Genomic DNA, 17,847 nt, shown 5'->3' on the forward strand with positions numbered 1-17,847 from the left:
ACTGCCCTCCTAGCTTTGCCGTTTGAAATGCAGATCCTTTCTCGTCCACCCATGACTGTGAGTCTAGGATGGCAGAAGGGGAAGAGCTGATGTAAAGACTTACCAATAGGCATCACTAAGAAAAAAGGCAGCCAGCAGAGGACGAAGCAGCCGACCACGATGCCCAGGGTTTTGGCCGCTTTCTTCTCGCGGGAAAATTTGAGCAGTCTCACGGAGAAGTGCGTCTTGTTCTTGGCGCTGGTCACCCCGCTGCCTCCTACCTGGGCGTTTTTGCGATGGATGCGGAGGGTCACCTGCTCCGAGTCTGACTTATCGGTCTTGAGGCCCGACTTGAGGCCCCGGCTCTCCCTCTTGGCCACCACGTAGACCCGGCAGTACATGACCAGGATGATGGTCAGTGGCACGTAGAAGGAGCCCAGAGCCGAGAAGAGCACGTAGCCCGGCTCCTCGTTGATCTGGCAGATGGTCTCGTCCTCCGGGGCCGGCTGCCTCCAGCCGAAGAGGGGTCCGATGGAGATGACCAAAGAGAGTGCCCAGACGCAAAGCAGGGCCATGAGGCCCCTCTTCTGGGTGACGATGGTGGGGTAGCGCAGAGGATAGCTCACGCCGATGTAGCGGTCAATGGAGATGATGCAGAGTCCCATGATGGAAGCCGTGCAGCACAGGACGTCCACCGCCGCCCAGACATTGCAGAAGACTCTGCCGAAGGCCCAGTAGCCCAAGATCTCGAAGATAGCGGAGAAGGGCAGCACCGTGGAAGTGAGGAGAAGGTCGGCCACCGCCAGGTTGACGATGTAGTAGTGTGTGACCGAGTGCAGGTGCCGGTGGCAGGCCACGGAAAGGATCACGAGGATGTTCCCCAGCACCCCGAAAAGGATGAGGCCCCCCAAGATCACCCCGAGCAGAATGGCCTTGGAAATGTTCACCGGTGGCGGCGGGTGGGTGCAGTTGGAGCTGTCGGAGGCATTTCCGGAGAGAAACACCATGGTCCCAGCCCCCCGGGGCCGGGGCCGGCAAAGTCCGGCTCCAAGGGCCACCCCTCGGCGGGAGCGGAAGATGGGAGCGAGGGAGCGGGCAGTCAAAAGCTCTCGGCTCCCAGGAGCCTCGTCTGCTGGGGTTGTCTGGGGGTAAGAGAGAACGTGCAGCGAGGAAGCAACCCCGGCCAGCCCGGGAAACCCTCAGTAGGCCACGCAAAGGGGTAGGGCTTTACAGGAGACATGGCCAGGGGCGCGCGCGGAGCTGCCAGCCGACCCTCTCCACCCGCAGCGCTGGCCCAGGGCCCCGGCTCCCTCCCTATCCGAGCCTTAGCTCGGAACTCAGGAAGACGCGAGGCAAAATGCAATCCCAGAATTATGCGAGTCCCCTTTCCTGCACTGTCCGCTCCGTCCGGGTGAGAAGCTTGAGCATTCTGCACATAATTGGAATTCAAAACTCCAGTCTCCCCCCACAAACCACAAGCAAGTACTGGTCTGCCGTCGACTCTCAAAGGCGGGGACCGTTGGCATCTGGGCGCTTCTCCCCACCCGCAGTTACACTCGGTGTGGCTGGATTCATGATAGATCGCGCAGGCCGAGGGGAAACGCGGATGTGAAATGTTCACCAAGAGCGAGATGGCTGCGGAGCGTAGTTTGCCAGCGTTGTCCTGAAAGAGCGCAAAGAAATGCAGAGTGTAAGCCAGCCGTCCCGGGGAGCGAGGCCGTGCTAGACGCGGGGTCTGACCCGGCCGGGAGCCCCGCCGACTCTGAGATGCCGAAGCTACCCGTCCTGCCGCAGCCCAGCGCGCGGGAGGGGACCGCGAGCCGTGCCCCGCTGCTGGGCACCTGCCCTGGCGCGCTCCTCCTCGCGGCCTCTGGCGGTGTTCAAGGACCGAGGCAAACACACCCCAAGCTCCAGCACGGCCAGCGTGAAATTAAAATCTGAAATTAAATTAATTTAAATCTAGCCTGAAATTAAAATCTGGCCCGAGTGGCGCGATTTGAGGCCGAAGGGTCTGCCGCGCCGAGCCAAGCTGGTGGAAACCCGGAGAATCTAGCCGGTGGCCACTTGCACAGGTTGCTTCGCAGTCACCTGGAGGGGGCGGCCTGGGAGAGGGAGCCGCCGAGACCCGGGGGCCGCAGAGGCAGTGCCACGGGCACGCTCACGCCGGAGGAATTCACACTTGAGTGTGCGGAGCGCGCCGGTTTGCCGACCAGCCAAGCCGGCCTGAAAGCCGGGTCCAGAGGAAAGCTCTGGGGACCCAACGAGGGCTGAACCCGACTCTCAGGTCCGAGAGTCCTTTCCGAGCCACAGGATCAGAGGTCCCGGAGGACTCGAGCCTCTAGCCACGCCCAGGAGGGCCCTGGGGGTTCCGGGGAGGAGTGGGAGCAGGGAGCATCGCTCAACCTAAGGGGCTTTGCTGGCGGCAGTCACTGCAGATTTTGTAGGCGTACAAATCAAGTCCGCGAGCCAGCGGCCAGGGGACGCCTCGTATTTATTTTCCGAGCCGGGGGCCACCGTCTGCGTAAGAAAGCTAGATTTCCATAGCTGCGAGCCGACCACAGGGATTCCGGTGGGAATGCGGGGGAGTGGGGACCCACCTTGCGGATGGGCCCGGAGGCGGGATTCCCTCAGCAAAGGCTTCTGTGAAAATCCCAAGTTCTAGAGCTCACAGGTGATAACAGAACGCAAGCAACTGCAGAAATCCGTTTCCCCTTACCGCGGAGAGAGAAATACGCTGTTAAAAACACACTTGTTAACTAGGAGATAAGTTCCCAGAATACAAGCGGGAAACGCGGTGGGGTGGGGAAGGCGGGTGAAAGACGGAGCAGGAGCTTGGGGAAAGTGGGAATAGGGTCTCGCCTGGAGGCCCAGGGAGGTTCGCCCTCACCCGCCCGGCCCCGCAGCGCACTCACCTGGAGCGTGGATGTAGAGCCACTGGCGCGCGCGCGCGGCGAGAAGTGGGGCGGCCCGCGGTCCCCGGAGCAGCTCCGCCGCCTCCTCCCTGCGGGGAGAGGGGACCGTCTCTCCCACCAAACAGTTCCCGGTCGTTTTGCACCCGCTGACTCACCCCTCTACCAGAGACTTTAAGGTCCCGGCTCACAGACGCTTTACCTGGAGATTTTAGCAATAAAGAAAACAGAAAAAAAGGGGGGGGGGGATACAGTCAAGCAGTAACTCCACCTTCACCCTTTTAATATTCAGCTCCCCTACATCAGCAAAGACTGGCAAGGAACTTTGCGGCTCTCGCTGACGTAACACAGTTAGTAGCCCCGGCTAGTACCGTAATCTCCTGCTGTTACCGTATTACTCGGCGGTAATAGGCCCTTTGCGCCCACTAGATTTTGTTTTGTTTTGTTTTTTAATTTTTGACTTTTGTCTTTTGCCTTGAGTGAATTAAGTTCTCGCTTTCCTTTAAGAAAGTGTGAGGGGGGAGGAGGAAGCGGGGAGAAGGGATTTTTTTTAATTTGTAGTAAATAACTTCTTTACATGATCTGATTTTAAAAATAAAGAAAAACACATTTGCCAGGCAAGTATTACGGTGCGTATGATGTGTTCAAAGAAATGTCCAGTAGATTTACTTTTGAACAGCTTGATTCAATTAACGCTTGGACTAGGTTCTGTTAAAATCGAAAAGAAGCGTATTGTTATGCCAAATATGCAGGTGAATTTTATTATTTGCAGATATTTTAAGAAGAATGTAAAATCAGATAAATTTCAATAAATCTGATTGTAATAAAATTATAATTCCAGAAGAATAAAGTGAGCATATCTAAACCTTTTGAAATATGATTCACTTCTCATTTCTGCAGACTAATGGATTAAGAAAGCATGTTGGTTCCACTGCAGTTTCTTACACAGCTTAGTGTTTTTAAAGTGCTGTTTATTATTTTCCAGTTTCCATAAGAAAATATATCCTTTAAAAGAGTGCTGTTGTTTAGTCACTAAGTCGTGTCTGACTCTTTTGTGACTCCATGGACTGTAGCCTGCCAGGCTACTCTGTCCATAGGATTTCCCAGGCAAGAGTTCTGAAGTGGGTTGCTATTTCCCCCTCCAGGGGATCATCTTGACTCAGGAACCAAATCTGTGTCTCTTGTGTCTCCTGTATTGGCAGGCAGATTCTTCACCACTGGGGTCACCTGGGAAGTGTGCCCCGCCCCCGCCCCACACAAATGAGTATTACTTCTCTTTAATTTTCTTATTGAATGAGTAGTTAGAATTCGAATAGTTGACGCTGCCAGTCTTACTTACTTTTTTTTCCCCCTGATAAATCCAGTGTGCTTTTTACCTTACAGTTGAATAAAGTCATCTGTGTTTTGGAATATTGGGAAAATGCCAGAATTTTCTCCATTCTTGAGTCCCATCTCCTAAGTCCCCTCCTTTCATTTTTATTGATTCAGACAAAACACTCTGTTGTAGTTTTGTTAAATCTGGTAGTTTCTGTTAAATCTAGTAACAGAGAAGTAAGGACTTGAATTCCCTTCCCTTAACAGAAGTTTATTATTACCTTTTTCAAGGGAAATGTTTGGAAGACTTTTATCATACCTCAGAATGTCTCCTAGAAATGCCCTCAGGAAGATCAGGGGAGGAGGAAGCAGGGAGAAGGGATTTTTTTTGCTTCATCCAAGACCTAATGTATAGATGACCTCTTTCTTAAAAAGAATGCCATTCTACCCGCACATCTATAGGGGTGGTACCGACACTTATCTGGAGAAGGAAATGGCAACCCACTCCAGTATTCTTGCCTGGAGAATCCCATGGACAGAGGAGCCTGGCAGGCTAAAAGTCCATGAGGTTGCAGAGTTTGACACAACTTAGAGACTCAACAACAACAATAAAAAACAACGACTGACACTTACTGTGTTTGATTAGACTTTAATACTATTTGATTAATTTTTGACTTGACTTTAATATTATTTTAGAAATAAACACACAAATCGCTCTTTCATTCATAAACTGAATTCTGTGTTGGAGAAGCAGACATGAGAGGAGACAGGAAATCTGGGTTTGCTCTCATCCTTAAGTCACTTGCTCTCTGAGATGTAATCCCCTGGGTTGGAAAGTCTGTATCAGTTCCCTGAGACTCCTACATCCTATCATCCAATATGTATACAATGTCTGTTCTTCAGAAATCCCACCCACCAGAGGACTATATTTAGTTTAGTTTCTTATCCATTAACCTTTCAGCATGAATGCAAGCTTTCTGGTAAGATCTGTTCCATGGTAGATAAGGAAATAGTGTAATCAAGAAGAGCAAGTAAAAATTGCTCAACTCTGCAGGGTCAAAGTGTACAAAGACTTTGGAACTCTCAATCTCCCATCCCTAACTAACAAGCATACTCACAATCCCAGCCCCCTCAACCAGGTAACCCATGCCAGCTCTTTATTTCCAGCTTGGCCCCCGGATGGTGCCAGGTAAGTCTTTCAAATCTGCTTCTAAACCTGTGAACATCAACATTTGCTAAACTAACTTTTAGAACCAATCTTTCCGTGGCTAATCACAGACTGGCTAATAGGAAACTATTCATCTCCTTAAAGAATGGTTGACATGGATGCCCCAGAAGATGTTCAGTGAGATCCATGAGAAGGTGGAGTAAGGTCAGAGTAGGCTGTGAACTGGTAAAGGTCTGTTCCTGCCCTCCTGTGGGACCAGGATGAAACTCGCTTTCATTTTTTTTACTCCGGAGACAGTTAAGAAAGATTGGAAAACAGATCAGGGAAAACTGCTATTTGCTTACAGGAAATCTGTAAGTACAGGAAAATCAGGACATCACAATAGTGCATTCAGCAGCCTCAAGCCTCAATAATGTGCAGCATATCCAGAAAAAAAAGTCTCCTGGCAAATCTTCACATGTGCTGTGGGCTGAAGCCTTCATTCCTATGCAACAGTGGTACACAGTGCATGATGACTTCTGCCTTTCTTTTCCTTTCAGAACTTCCACAGGAATTCCTCTCATTGGTAGACTATAACCCCAAATCTGGCTAGCAGAGATTCTTCCATCCATTGGAATGCAGAGAAGAACATAGAGAAGGAAAAATAATTCTAAGTGGCTGATGGATAAGTTGGTATAATGTCCACTGGTCATTTTTATAGTGGTGTTTCCCCTTTTTGTCTCATTGGTTTGTAAGTACTCTTTACACATTATGGCAGCCCTGAAAATGTGCTGTCAAGATCTCCTGATGCATAATTGACTGACAGTCCCATATTTTGTCCTTCTGGATCCATCCCTGTGCTCAAGCTATACTTCCTACAGACTACTCCCAACCAATGGCTAAGCATGGAAGAGGTTCTAATGCAGGCCTGTTGCTATAAGACCTGGGATTTTCTGAATGGGGGACTTTGTCTCATGTGCTCCTCATTGGCTGGCCAAAACTTTCTTCTAACTGTGCAACAGTCTGATATATTTCTTTCCCAGTACTTCTTCCCTACTGCCTTTTTCACAGGATTCTGACTTAGATCATAGTTGGAAGGCTCTCTTTCTTCAACTTTCCCTTTTTCCTTCACAGGAATTTTCCCCTTATATTTTTTGCATGATTAATTATGTCTTGGTGTCTGTTTACTGGGGTACAAAATTAACATATATATTAAGGATGTCAGCCCTTTGTGATATATGTTGAAATGAAATATATATGATATAAATGATATATATATCAATTATATATGATATATATGATACATAAATGATATATGATATGAAATATATATATTTCTTCCAGTCACAGATATTTAAAGGAAAACACCTCATGAATTTATATATACATATGAATTCTTAAATAAAACATAAAGAATAGAATTTTTGAAAAAATTGACAAATTTCCATCAATATTCAATACTTTTCAGTTTGATAAAAGATACAAAAGGGCAAGATTAAAGTATAACTTTAATTGGGAGCAAATATTGTAAAATGTATAACACAATAAAATTATTTTCTGGAGTATATATGTTCTACTGTCTAACCTTTGTCATTTCTGAAAAATCAGACAAATTTATATTATTTTGTCACTGTAGATAGTATATAGTTTTTGTTTTCTAACTGATTCACATTGGTCAGCTGATGAAAATGTGACCAGAGGCTTGCAGGACCTAACCCTGAATTTCCCAGGAATGGTTCCATATTCACTAATTCAGTGTTTGCAGTGACTATATAGAACATAACTACCGTAAGTGTGAATAAACTGTGTATGTCTGTCTGGGTATGTCTGTATACACACACATACACAGTGTGCATATGCACATGTATATATAGATAATCCAGAATTTATAATTGTTATATGCAGGGTTACTATGACAAAATACTCCACTATTTCCAGAAGCTAGAAATGTCATTTGAATTTTAATGAGTTCATTGATTTTCAACAAAAATCTTACCAGAATTTTAGTTGTAATTGCAAGAGTTAGATTGTAGAGAATTAACATATTTATAATAATTCTATTTCTCCTCTTACTCAAAATATATTCTTTAATAATGAAAACAAATTTTTTTTCATAAGTATCTGGCCTGACTTTGGTTAGTAATTTTTAGATAACTTTTATTTCTTGTTCCTATTATAAATAGTGTCTTTTCCTTATTTGATTTGCTGATATATGGAAATGGCCTTAATTTTTGTACATTGATCTTATGTAGTGAATTTCTTTCATTTCTTTTTCCTTTCAAAAATTAATATTGATTTTTAAAATTTCTGGATCATCTTGGATTTCCTACAAAGGCAATTATCTATATTTAGTTAACAACTTTATGTCTTTCTTTTAAATGCTTATACCTCTTCTTACTGCTTTTATATTTAACTATAGCCCCAGTATAATGCTGAATTTTAGGGATAATTATAAACATTCTTGCCTTAATCCTTGCTTTAATGGGAGTGCTCCTAGACTTCCAATAGTTAGGATGATGTTTGTCTATCTTTTGCTAATAATTTGTTAAATTGGTTCCCATCTATTTCTAATTTGCTAAGTGGCTTTTTAAAATTCTTCTCACTCTTAAGGTTTTATGATTTTTCACTTTTAATTTATTAATATGGTGAATTACATAGATTGATTTTTATATTGAATATTTTTCTGCTCTTAATTTATGAATGCTACTTAGTCCTAATATAATATTTTATTTTATGTACTTTAAATTCCATTTTTTGGTAATTTATTCATAATTTTTTCTAGTGCCATTTACCAGTAAGATTGGACTATGATTTTCTTTTCTAATATTTTATTTATTCTGCTTTGAAATTATAATTGTACTCACCAAAAAAATGATATCTGACTCTCCCTCTTTTTCTGTTCTCTTGGACAGTATAAATATATTAGAAAATCTGTTATTTGAAGATTGTGGGAATTCAAGTACATTTTTATTTCATATTTACTATTGAAAGATAGTTTTATTGGTGATAAAATTCTAAGTTGACATTGATTTTCTCTTTAGTATTTAGAAGATTAATTTTTTTATGCTATTACTCATTTTTGCTGCTGATAATTTTGCTATCAGTCTAACTGGCATTTGTGTGTAATCTTTCATCTCCCTAGTACTTTCTATTTTTACCTTTTATGTTCTGCATTTTCATGAAAATGTGAATTTGTTTCCATTCTGTTGAGTACTACAGTGTCTTTTCAGAGTGATTATTTCTGAATAATTTCCATCTGTTATTCTTCATTTAAACTTTAAAAATTGAAATAAAACACAGATGCAGAAAAGTGCACCAACTGTAAAGGTACAACTTGATGGATTATCACAATCACCCAGATTTTGAACAAGAGCACTTCCAATTCCCTCAGTCTCTTTCATAGGTAATTACATTCTTCCCTAAAGGTAATCACTATCTCAATGTCTAACTTTATACTTACATCTATTTTTTAATTTTATTTAAATCATGCAATGTATATTCAATTATGTCTAGCTTCTTTAGTTCAGGATTACATTTATGGGATTCACTCATGCTTTTCATATATATCATATGGATCATTTATTGATGCTGCTTTATATTAATAGTATTTAAGTGTATAAATAAGATAATATTTTATTATCTTTTCTTTGTGTGGTGTTCAGCTATTGTCAATAATGTTGCTATGAACTTCGTGTGAAGATTTTTGGTGCACATGGCCAGAATTTCCATTGGATATATTTCCTAGAAATGGAATTACTGGATCTTAGGGCAAAGTATAAATTCTAGATGTTCTACTTTCGTATATATTGACACATACTTTTGCAAAGTAGTTGTACCAGTTACATTCCTATCAGAGGTACAAGCATGTCTATTGTTGGTCTTCTTAATTTTAACCATCTTGGTGTGTATGTAGAAATAGTTTATTGTGGCTTTAGTTTGCATTTTCCTGATTACTAATGAATTTAAGAAACTTTTCATATATTTATTGGTTGGCTATCTTTTTTGTGCAGTGTTCAGGTCTTTTTTTTTGAAATTCCTATTGAGTTATCTGATATTGTTTTCTTATTAGTTTTTTTTTAAATAAAATTTTCATTGAGGGATAAAATGTGGAAAAAAAACCAATAAAATAATTACTGTACAGCTAGCTAGAATACTCACAAAGGAAACATCCTGATTAAGAAATCCATTCTTACCAGAATCCCAGGAGGACCTTTCATGCTCATTCCCAAATATTATCATCTTTTTCCTTCCCAAAATCAACGACTATACTGACTTCTAAGACGAGAAGTTAATTTTGCATATTTTTTATATTTATATGATTGGAGTCCTAGGCATATATATATTTGTATTTAGTATCAATCTTACATATGAGAGTCACCTTATTATTGCATATAGCATTAGTTTATTTCTTCTCAAGCTTCTAGACTAGTGCTTTCCAATAAACCTCTGTAACAACAGAAATTTTCATAATGGAAAAGAATACTAAAAAATAAGAATGTATGTGTGTATAATTGATTCACTTTTCTGTACAGCATTAATTAACACAACAGAGTAAATCAACTATAATAGAAATGTTGTCTAGTTTATATGTGGCACTATTTGGTCACCCTATGCATATTAGAAGCTTCCCCTGCAAAAGACAGAATTGACCATAGCATAGCAATTAAATTGCCACTTGATGAAAAGAAATACCTCTAAGTCACTGAGAAAATAGTTGGTGACATTTATGAAAGCAGGAGGAGAACATTTGTGAGATGGCTGACAAATGTTGTAAGTGTGGTTTGAATGTGATGAAGCTGATGTTGCTGGTGCGCTTTGCGGCAGAATACAGTTCTACAGAGTATGGTGGGTAACAGCAGTGATTAAAACACTGAGCGTTATTATCATGAGCTGGGTTCCAAATTCCTGACAGAGATAGTTAGCAGGAAAGAAAGTTCCTACTTCATGGACCTTATAATCTAACAGGAATAAGTGTTTTAGGTAACTATTTATGAGTGATTTTGTTGTCTGGAGGATGGAGCTGAGGAGACAATTGCATCAATCGAAAAATGTTGGCAAATGCTCATGTCTTCAAGGTGGGACATGGAAGAGGAGCTAGAAACTAATAAAGAGCTGGGAGAATAAAATATCAAAAGTTTGAGGTTTTTTTTTTTTTTTAAGTATGATCTGGAGTCAAATACAAAGAATTGAAAAGAAAGACTGAAGCATTAGAGATAATCTGTTATACACATTTTGAAAATGGACACACTATTTGCTATCACCATTTATGACAGTTTGTTGATGTTCTTACATAACTTTTGTTGGGGGAGAAATACCTTAAGAGGCACATGCATAGAACATAAATTCACTTTTTGTTTTGTTTGTTGCCAAATTTGGTGACATTTAATAGCTGTTCAATTCCTCAATGTATTAGACAAGGGAGCATTGTGGTTGCAATCAGCCAACACCATTTACTTAAATCTGCCTTTTCTCTTTATATATTTCTTTGTATATAATATATATATATTTCTCCTTATGTGAAGTCCCTCAGTCATGTCCGACTCTTTGCGACCCCATGGACTGTAGCCTACCAGGCTCCTCCGTCCATGAGATTTTCCAGGCAAGAATACTGGAGTGGGTTGCCATTTCCTTCTCCAGGAGGTCTTCTGGACCCAGGGATTGAACCTGGGTCTCCCTCATTGTAGGCAAATTCTTTACCGTCTGACCCACCAGGGAAGTCCCTATTTCTGCTTATATATTATATAATATACTATATTAATTTGCAGCAAAATTTTGAATTTCTCTTTTTCTAAAGAAACAGATCCTTGCTCATTTTAACTTCTGGAGGATAGAATTTTTGGCATTTGAAAACAAATCTCTGCAAATAGTTTTTAGAAAAATGTTTTATTTTTCTTTTGTGGTTTTTCTCCTTTGAATGTGGAAGGTTTAAAAAGCCACAGCTTCTTTTCCATACAAGTAACTTCCCACATAAACAAAATAATAGCTTCTAAGAAAAGTTCGAAGCTTTCTAATAATTTATGATTCAAACCAAATACTTCTTTGGGACTTTTCCCACACTCTGTCATTGGGACTGTATATATACAAACTAAGCCATAATGTCATCAGAGTGATTCTACTTCCTAAGAGTTCAATAACATCGAGTAATAATAGTTAAAATTTAAATAGAGTTTATAGTTTACGAAGAACTTTGACATATGTTTTGTCACTGGGGAATTTGAACAGCCGAATATAAGATACTCATTTACTGCTCATATTTTTAAGATGATGTAACTGCAATTTAAGAAGTCAAATGAGCTGACCCAATCACACAGTGTCTTAGCGATAGAAACCTAGGTTTTCAGAACCTAAATCTTTAACACATTTTAATAAGAAAAGGTCCACAAAAAATGAACTTACTGTTGGTTTGGAGGTATCATCAAAGTAAAAGAGCATCCATTTGATCTTTTGCAAGGATTGGTGAACTATGACCCATGACCTACATCTCGTTCCCTCACTGATTTTTTTGTAGGTGTCCTCCTGCTAAGAATGTTTTTGTATTTTTAAGGTTTGTAAAAACAAGCAAGCAGAGAAAAAAATTGCAACTGTTATGTGACCTGCAAAGCCTAAAACACATATTTGGTCCTTTACAACAAACTGTGCTGATCCCTATTTTATGGTATGGTTGGTATTAGGCATGCCCCGAGGCTCCTGCTTTTCTGTCAAACCTTTCTCTAGGTTTAAGAGTTTGAGAGAAGGATAGTCTTGCGTGTTTTCAGGGCCCTCTGGCCTGGACTCCCCAGAAAATCTCTGGAAATGGACCCATGTAACTTCCTTGACTAAGGAACTAGACCCCAGCAGAATAGGGGCTGGCTTTTCCCTCGGCTTTTGCCTCAAGGGTAGGTTGACTGTGTGCCTTTGGGTGAGGATAAGAGCAACTTTGGAGTCATTCTTTATTTCTGAACATCCAATAATGTTCTGAAACTTCTGGCTTAGAACTTTACGTGATGGTAGTAGCTTAAGGAGCATTTTTCAATAATGAACGTAAAAACAAGTCATTTTCTCATTTTCATATTCTCATCCTGAGCAATTGTGTGAAGGAATGCAGGGGGAATCAGGAGTCTGAAAAGGTTTCCTTCTATTTGAAGTATAATTTTTAACATTTTTATTGGCATACAGCTGACTTACAATGTTGTGTTCAGCAAAGTGAAGAAGTTATACATACACATATATACACTCTCTTAAGAATTTTTTTAGTTTTTTTTAAATTACTTTTCATTGGAGGATTGTTGCTTTACAATGTTGTGTTTCTGCTGTACATCAAAGTGACTCAGCTTTATGTATACATATAAACCCTCGTTTTTGGATTTCCTTTCCATTTAGGTCACCACTGAGCACTGGGTAGAGTTCCCTGTGCAATACAGTAGGTTCTCATTAGTTATCTGTTTTATATGTGGTATCAATAGTGTGTATGTGTCAACCGCAGTCTCCTAATTCCTCCCACCCCTCTTTGCCCCTTGTTCTGACTCATGCAAATAAGTTTCTAGTTCAGTTCAGTTCAGTCGTGTCCGAATCTTTTCGACCCCGTGGACCGCAGTACCCCAAGCTTCCCTGTCCATCACCAACTCCAGGACCTTGCTTAAGCTCATGTCCATTGAGTCAGTGATGCCATCCAACCATCTCATCCTCTGTCTTCCCCTTCTCCTTCTGCCTTCAATCTTTCCCAGCATCAGGGTCTTTTCCAATGAGTCAGTTCTTCGCATGAGGTGGCCAAACGATTGGAGTTTCAGCTTCAGCATCAGTCCTTCCAATGAATATTCAGGAATGATTTCCTTTAGGATGGACTGGTTTGATCTCCTTGTGGTGCAAGAGACTCTCAAGAGTCTTCTCCAACACCACAGCTCAAAAGCATCAGTTCTTTGGTGCTCAGCTTTCTTTATAGTCCAACTCTCACATCCATACATGACTACTGGAAAAACCATAGCTTCACCTAGACAGACCTTTGTCAGCAAAGTAGTGTCTCTGTTTTTTAATATGCTGTCTAGGTTGGTCATAGTTTTTCTTTCAAGGAGCAAACATCTTTTAATTTCAAGGCTGCAATCACCAACTGCAGTGATTTTGGAGCCCAAGAAAAATAAGTGTTATCTCCTGCCATTACAGACTGCTTCTGCTTTTTCACTTCCCCATTTTGTTCACTCCCTTTCAGATGGCACATCTTCTACTTTGCCCTGGAGCAAAAGAATCACCAATACCAACTCAACCCTTTGCAATTTGTTTTCCCTCTGTACTCCGAGATTCCAGAAGGAGAATTTGCTTCCCTCTAAACTGGATGTTGCTGATGGATGCTTACAGAATTACTCTCTCACGCTCTAGAGTTTCTTTGGCTATCAGGGCATTTTGAGTTGTCCCAGGCTTCCAGATGAATTATGAGAAATTGGCAGAGGAAGTGGTCTCAAAACCAGAGAAGCAAAAAGTGTTGATGCCAGGCCAAGTTCAAATGGAAATAGTCATTCTCCTTTCAGGCCAGTGAAAACTTAGGTTTATGTGAAGGCATCTGGAGGAGGGCTCCCTTCACTGTGAAAGTGAACATGTTAGTCACTCGGTCGTGTCTGACTCTTTGTGACACCATGGACTATAGCCCACCAGGCTCCTCTGTCCATGGAATTCTCCAGGTAAGAATACTGGAATGGGTTGCCATCCCTTTCTCTAGGGGATCTTCCTGACCCAGGGATTGAACCTGGATCTCCTGCAATGTAGGCAGATTCTTTACCATCTGAGTTTGTGAGAAAGTCCCAGTTTGTGAGAAAGCTCATCCCATGCTGTGCTACAAATGTCTTGGGCTGTGGGGAGACACAGTGATGGCCACTGACAGATGGACCATGACTTCAGGAGTGGGGGCATCTGGAAGACAATATTCTTTGAAGAGGAAGAAATTCAGAGGTGTGAAGTAAAAAATCTCCTTTGCTATTAGATTATGTCAATGCAAGTCAATCGGTCCCAACTCATATTTATGGTAGGCTGTCAGTGTAAGGCAAGGCTTGTCTATTACATACTTTCAGGGTGAGTACAGGAGAAGGATGAACTGCCACCAAAAGCCATTAAGGAAAGCAGGCTGTCTTCTGAGGACTTTCATTGAGCTAATATTTGTGGGGTTCAGTAAGAACCATAGATGCCTTTCCTGGGATTTTTCAATCTCCCTGGGCCCTGAAATCTAAATCTGCAGCTACCCAAATCTGCAGCTCAATCCAAAGAAGATGAACACCCCCAGAGTCAGCAAATCACTGAAAAACCGGAGCAAAGCACTCTAGAACTCTTTGCCTTTATGGGAACAGATGTTGTTGTATCTTTTTGTTTTTCAGCTTAACACTTGCTCAAGCCCCCAATCTACTGTACTGGAAGGAAGTCAGATGAATCTGTCTTCTTGCTTCACTCCAAATTTCCCAAAACCCCAACAGCTTATACAATCTTAAGGGAGGACCCTGGAGTCCATCCACTTGTTCACACTGATGTCCACTCAGTGGAGTGAGTGGGTGAAAGCATGGGCTCTGTGACCAGACTTCCTGGGTTTGAATGTCAACTCCACCACTTACTAGCTTTATGATCTTGGATAAGTTATTTAACCTCTCTGTGCCTCTTTTTTCTTCCATGGTGAAATGTGCAGCAGTAACACATCTTCACTGAGTCCTTGTGAGGGTTAAATGAGTCAATTCACAAGTCTCTGTCTGTCTGGGTTGCTGAAACAAAACACCATGGATGTGTGGTTTAAACAGACATTTATTTCTCACAGTTCTAGAGGGTGGGAAGTCCAAGATCAAGGTGCCTGCTGATTCAGTGTCTTGGAAGACCCCGCTTCCTGGGTTGCACACAGCCTCCTACTTGCAGTGTCATTACGTGGTGAAGAGATGGAGAGGCTTTGCTCTCTCTTCTTTTAAGGACACGAATCCCACCATGAGGGCTCTGCCTGCATGACCTCCTCTAAATCTCAAATGCCATACCTCTTAATTTCATCACAGATACTAACAGATAATAAGTATTTGTTGCCTTCAGACACAAATTTTGGGGAGTAATTCATAACCAGCAATAACTATTAACATGTATGCTGTCAAAGTCCTCTGAGGGCAGAAGAGTACCAGGTTCATTCCACGATGCTCCTATAAAGTTCTCATTCTCAGCTACTCTTCCAAGGTTAGAAGCACTATGACAGTGCGTTTGATCTGAAGGATCTTCCAGCATCAGCCCCACTGAAGAAACAAATCCATTTATATGGAATCTTTCGTTTTTATCCTGAATCTTCCTTCTAAGACTGTACTCCACTTTTCTCAATGAAATTGTATTTCAGAGACCTCACTGTCCTTCTGGCTAAGTAGAACTTGGTTGAGGTCACCTTGGTCTAAGGAACGCATCAGGACTCCTCAAGTTCAAGTCTTGAGATAACTGAATGATTTTGGTTCTTTCTCTCCCATAATCGCAGATCATTTGACAACCAAAACTGAGTCATAAAAACTTTTCTTTTACTGAAATCCCAGAGTTTAGACAAGCCACTCAAGCTGGTGAACTTTCAAAAGATCTTAGTGTGTACTTCCCATTTGCCCCACTGGTAGTATGTTTTTCTTGACTTTTGTCTTCACTATATTGTTCCATTTATTTCTTCCCTTAGTTTGGAATGCACGTACTTTTAAACTATTATTTTAGTAGTTACTCTAGAAATTCAGCATGTATTAAAGTCTAATATTAATTGATTGTTTTACCCTCCTCTGAAACAATAAAGGGCCTAAGAACACTTGGCTTTCTTTCGCAGAGTCCTCACTTTTATGTTACTGCTCCTATTTTAGACATTTTGTAATTTTTTAAACTGCCTAAATGCTCTCAGGCTTCCCTGGTGACTCAGTGGTAAAGAATCTGCCTGCAATGCAGGAGACTCAAATTTGATCCCTGGTTGGGAAAGATCCCCTGGAAGAGGGCATGGCAACACACTCTAGTATTCTTGCCTGAAGAATCCCATGGATGGAGGAGCCTGTTGGGTTACAATCCATGGGGTCATGTGTCCAAGAGTTGGACATGACTGAATGAGCACGCAGCATGCACGCAATACTCAGCCTTTAAATTTCCCTGTGTATCCAAGATATTTTCTATTGCACTGGTTGGAGTCCACACATTTCACTGGGTTGTGCTTTAAATTTCTCCTTTAATACCAAGCAACTTCCTTCATCTTTTTTAATGAGATTAATTTGTTGAAGAAAATAAAAATCTTGATGGCAAATAAGCTATTAGCCTGCATTTTCTTCAATAGCAGAAGTACAATATTATGCTGCCATGGGTTGGTTTACAAGCACCCTTTAACTCAACATCCTCTCTCCGATAATCCTATTCTCAGTAAGAAAACAGCACAAAACTGACATCTTTGGCTCAGACAGCATGACTCAAAGCAACCAGCACCCATCCCCAGACTTTGGGGTCATAGTTCTTCAGGGAGTCAGACTGGGGTGCAAGGTCAGTGACTGATAACTGCAAAAAGAGACAGAAATAAAGTGTTTTCTTTGCTGAATGGGGAAAATTTAGCAGCAGAGGACATTAGATCTGCAATATCATTAAAATGAGTTTATATTTTATTAGATACAAGCTTAGAGTTTTCTTCAGTCTTAGAAGAATTTTTAAAAACAGCTACTTTTTTCCACCACAAAAGCTATAATTTTTGATACGCTTAAGTATATTTTAGCCAAAGACTATAATGTTTTTTATTTTATTGAACATGAAGAAGATGAGATTTGGGGAAGACTTTAAACTTTGATCAAACAATTTGGAAACAGGTTGTTCATTAGACAAGAATCTCATTAGTAGTATATTATGACAGTATTACTTGCAATACAGATTGTTACTCCTATATTTTGACATTTGCTATCAATTGAACATTTAAAACATTTTTTGTTTATATATCAGTTTATTGGGGGAACTTACACTTAGGTTAATACATCTGTATTTAAGATAAATGAAGTACCAGGAGTTGCCTTCCCATTTCTCAAAGTTCCTGATAAGACCCACTGTACTCACTATTAATCCTGCCTGCCACTCAGCTCTCTGCAGATATTAATTTTGTCATATGGATATGTAGAATAAAGAGAAAAGTTTTTCTTTCTCTTTGTTCTTTTCATCAATTCAAAATGAACATTCATATCTTTAATGCTAGCTATACACAGTCTATTTACCTTTTTCCTTATTTTTCTGCCTACAATTTTATATCCTTTTTGTTCCCCTACTAGTTGTACCCTGGTTATGATTTCATCATCCAAACAGCATCCAAACAGCTGACCTTCCAGAGTTGTGGTTAACAGAATTTTAAAACTTGATTAAAATAGCTAGGCGTAAACAGTAATAAATATTAGTCTTCTTGCTCATTTTAACAGTAACCTAGACACATTATATAAAATTAATAACACATAAAGAAGCAGAAAAAGGCCACCAATAATCTGATCATCTTAAGTCATCACTGTTAAAATGAGAACATATTTGTTCTCATTTTCACTT

The 17,847-nt window shown here is 41.0% G+C and overlaps 1 protein-coding gene across 3 annotated transcripts in view; it reads right to left on the reverse strand.

The window, feature by feature from the left end:
• ADRA1A (adrenoceptor alpha 1A) overlaps nucleotides 1–1,124 on the reverse strand; it is a 122,616-nt gene extending 121,492 nt beyond the window's left edge. For all 3 annotated transcript variants that reach the window (XM_065946802.1, XM_065946801.1, XM_065946800.1), the window contains exon 1: nucleotides 104–1,124. In XM_065946802.1, the coding sequence (XP_065802874.1) occupies nucleotides 104–986 (883 nt within the window). In that variant the 5' untranslated portion in view covers nucleotides 987–1,124. The remainder of the gene's footprint in view (nucleotides 1–103) is intronic.
• Between the last annotated feature and the right edge of the window lie 16,723 nt (nucleotides 1,125–17,847).

This window comes from Muntiacus reevesi, chromosome 10 (assembly GCF_963930625.1).
Source record: "Muntiacus reevesi chromosome 10, mMunRee1.1, whole genome shotgun sequence".
In the NCBI taxonomy this organism is placed as follows: domain Eukaryota; kingdom Metazoa; phylum Chordata; class Mammalia; order Artiodactyla; family Cervidae; genus Muntiacus; species Muntiacus reevesi.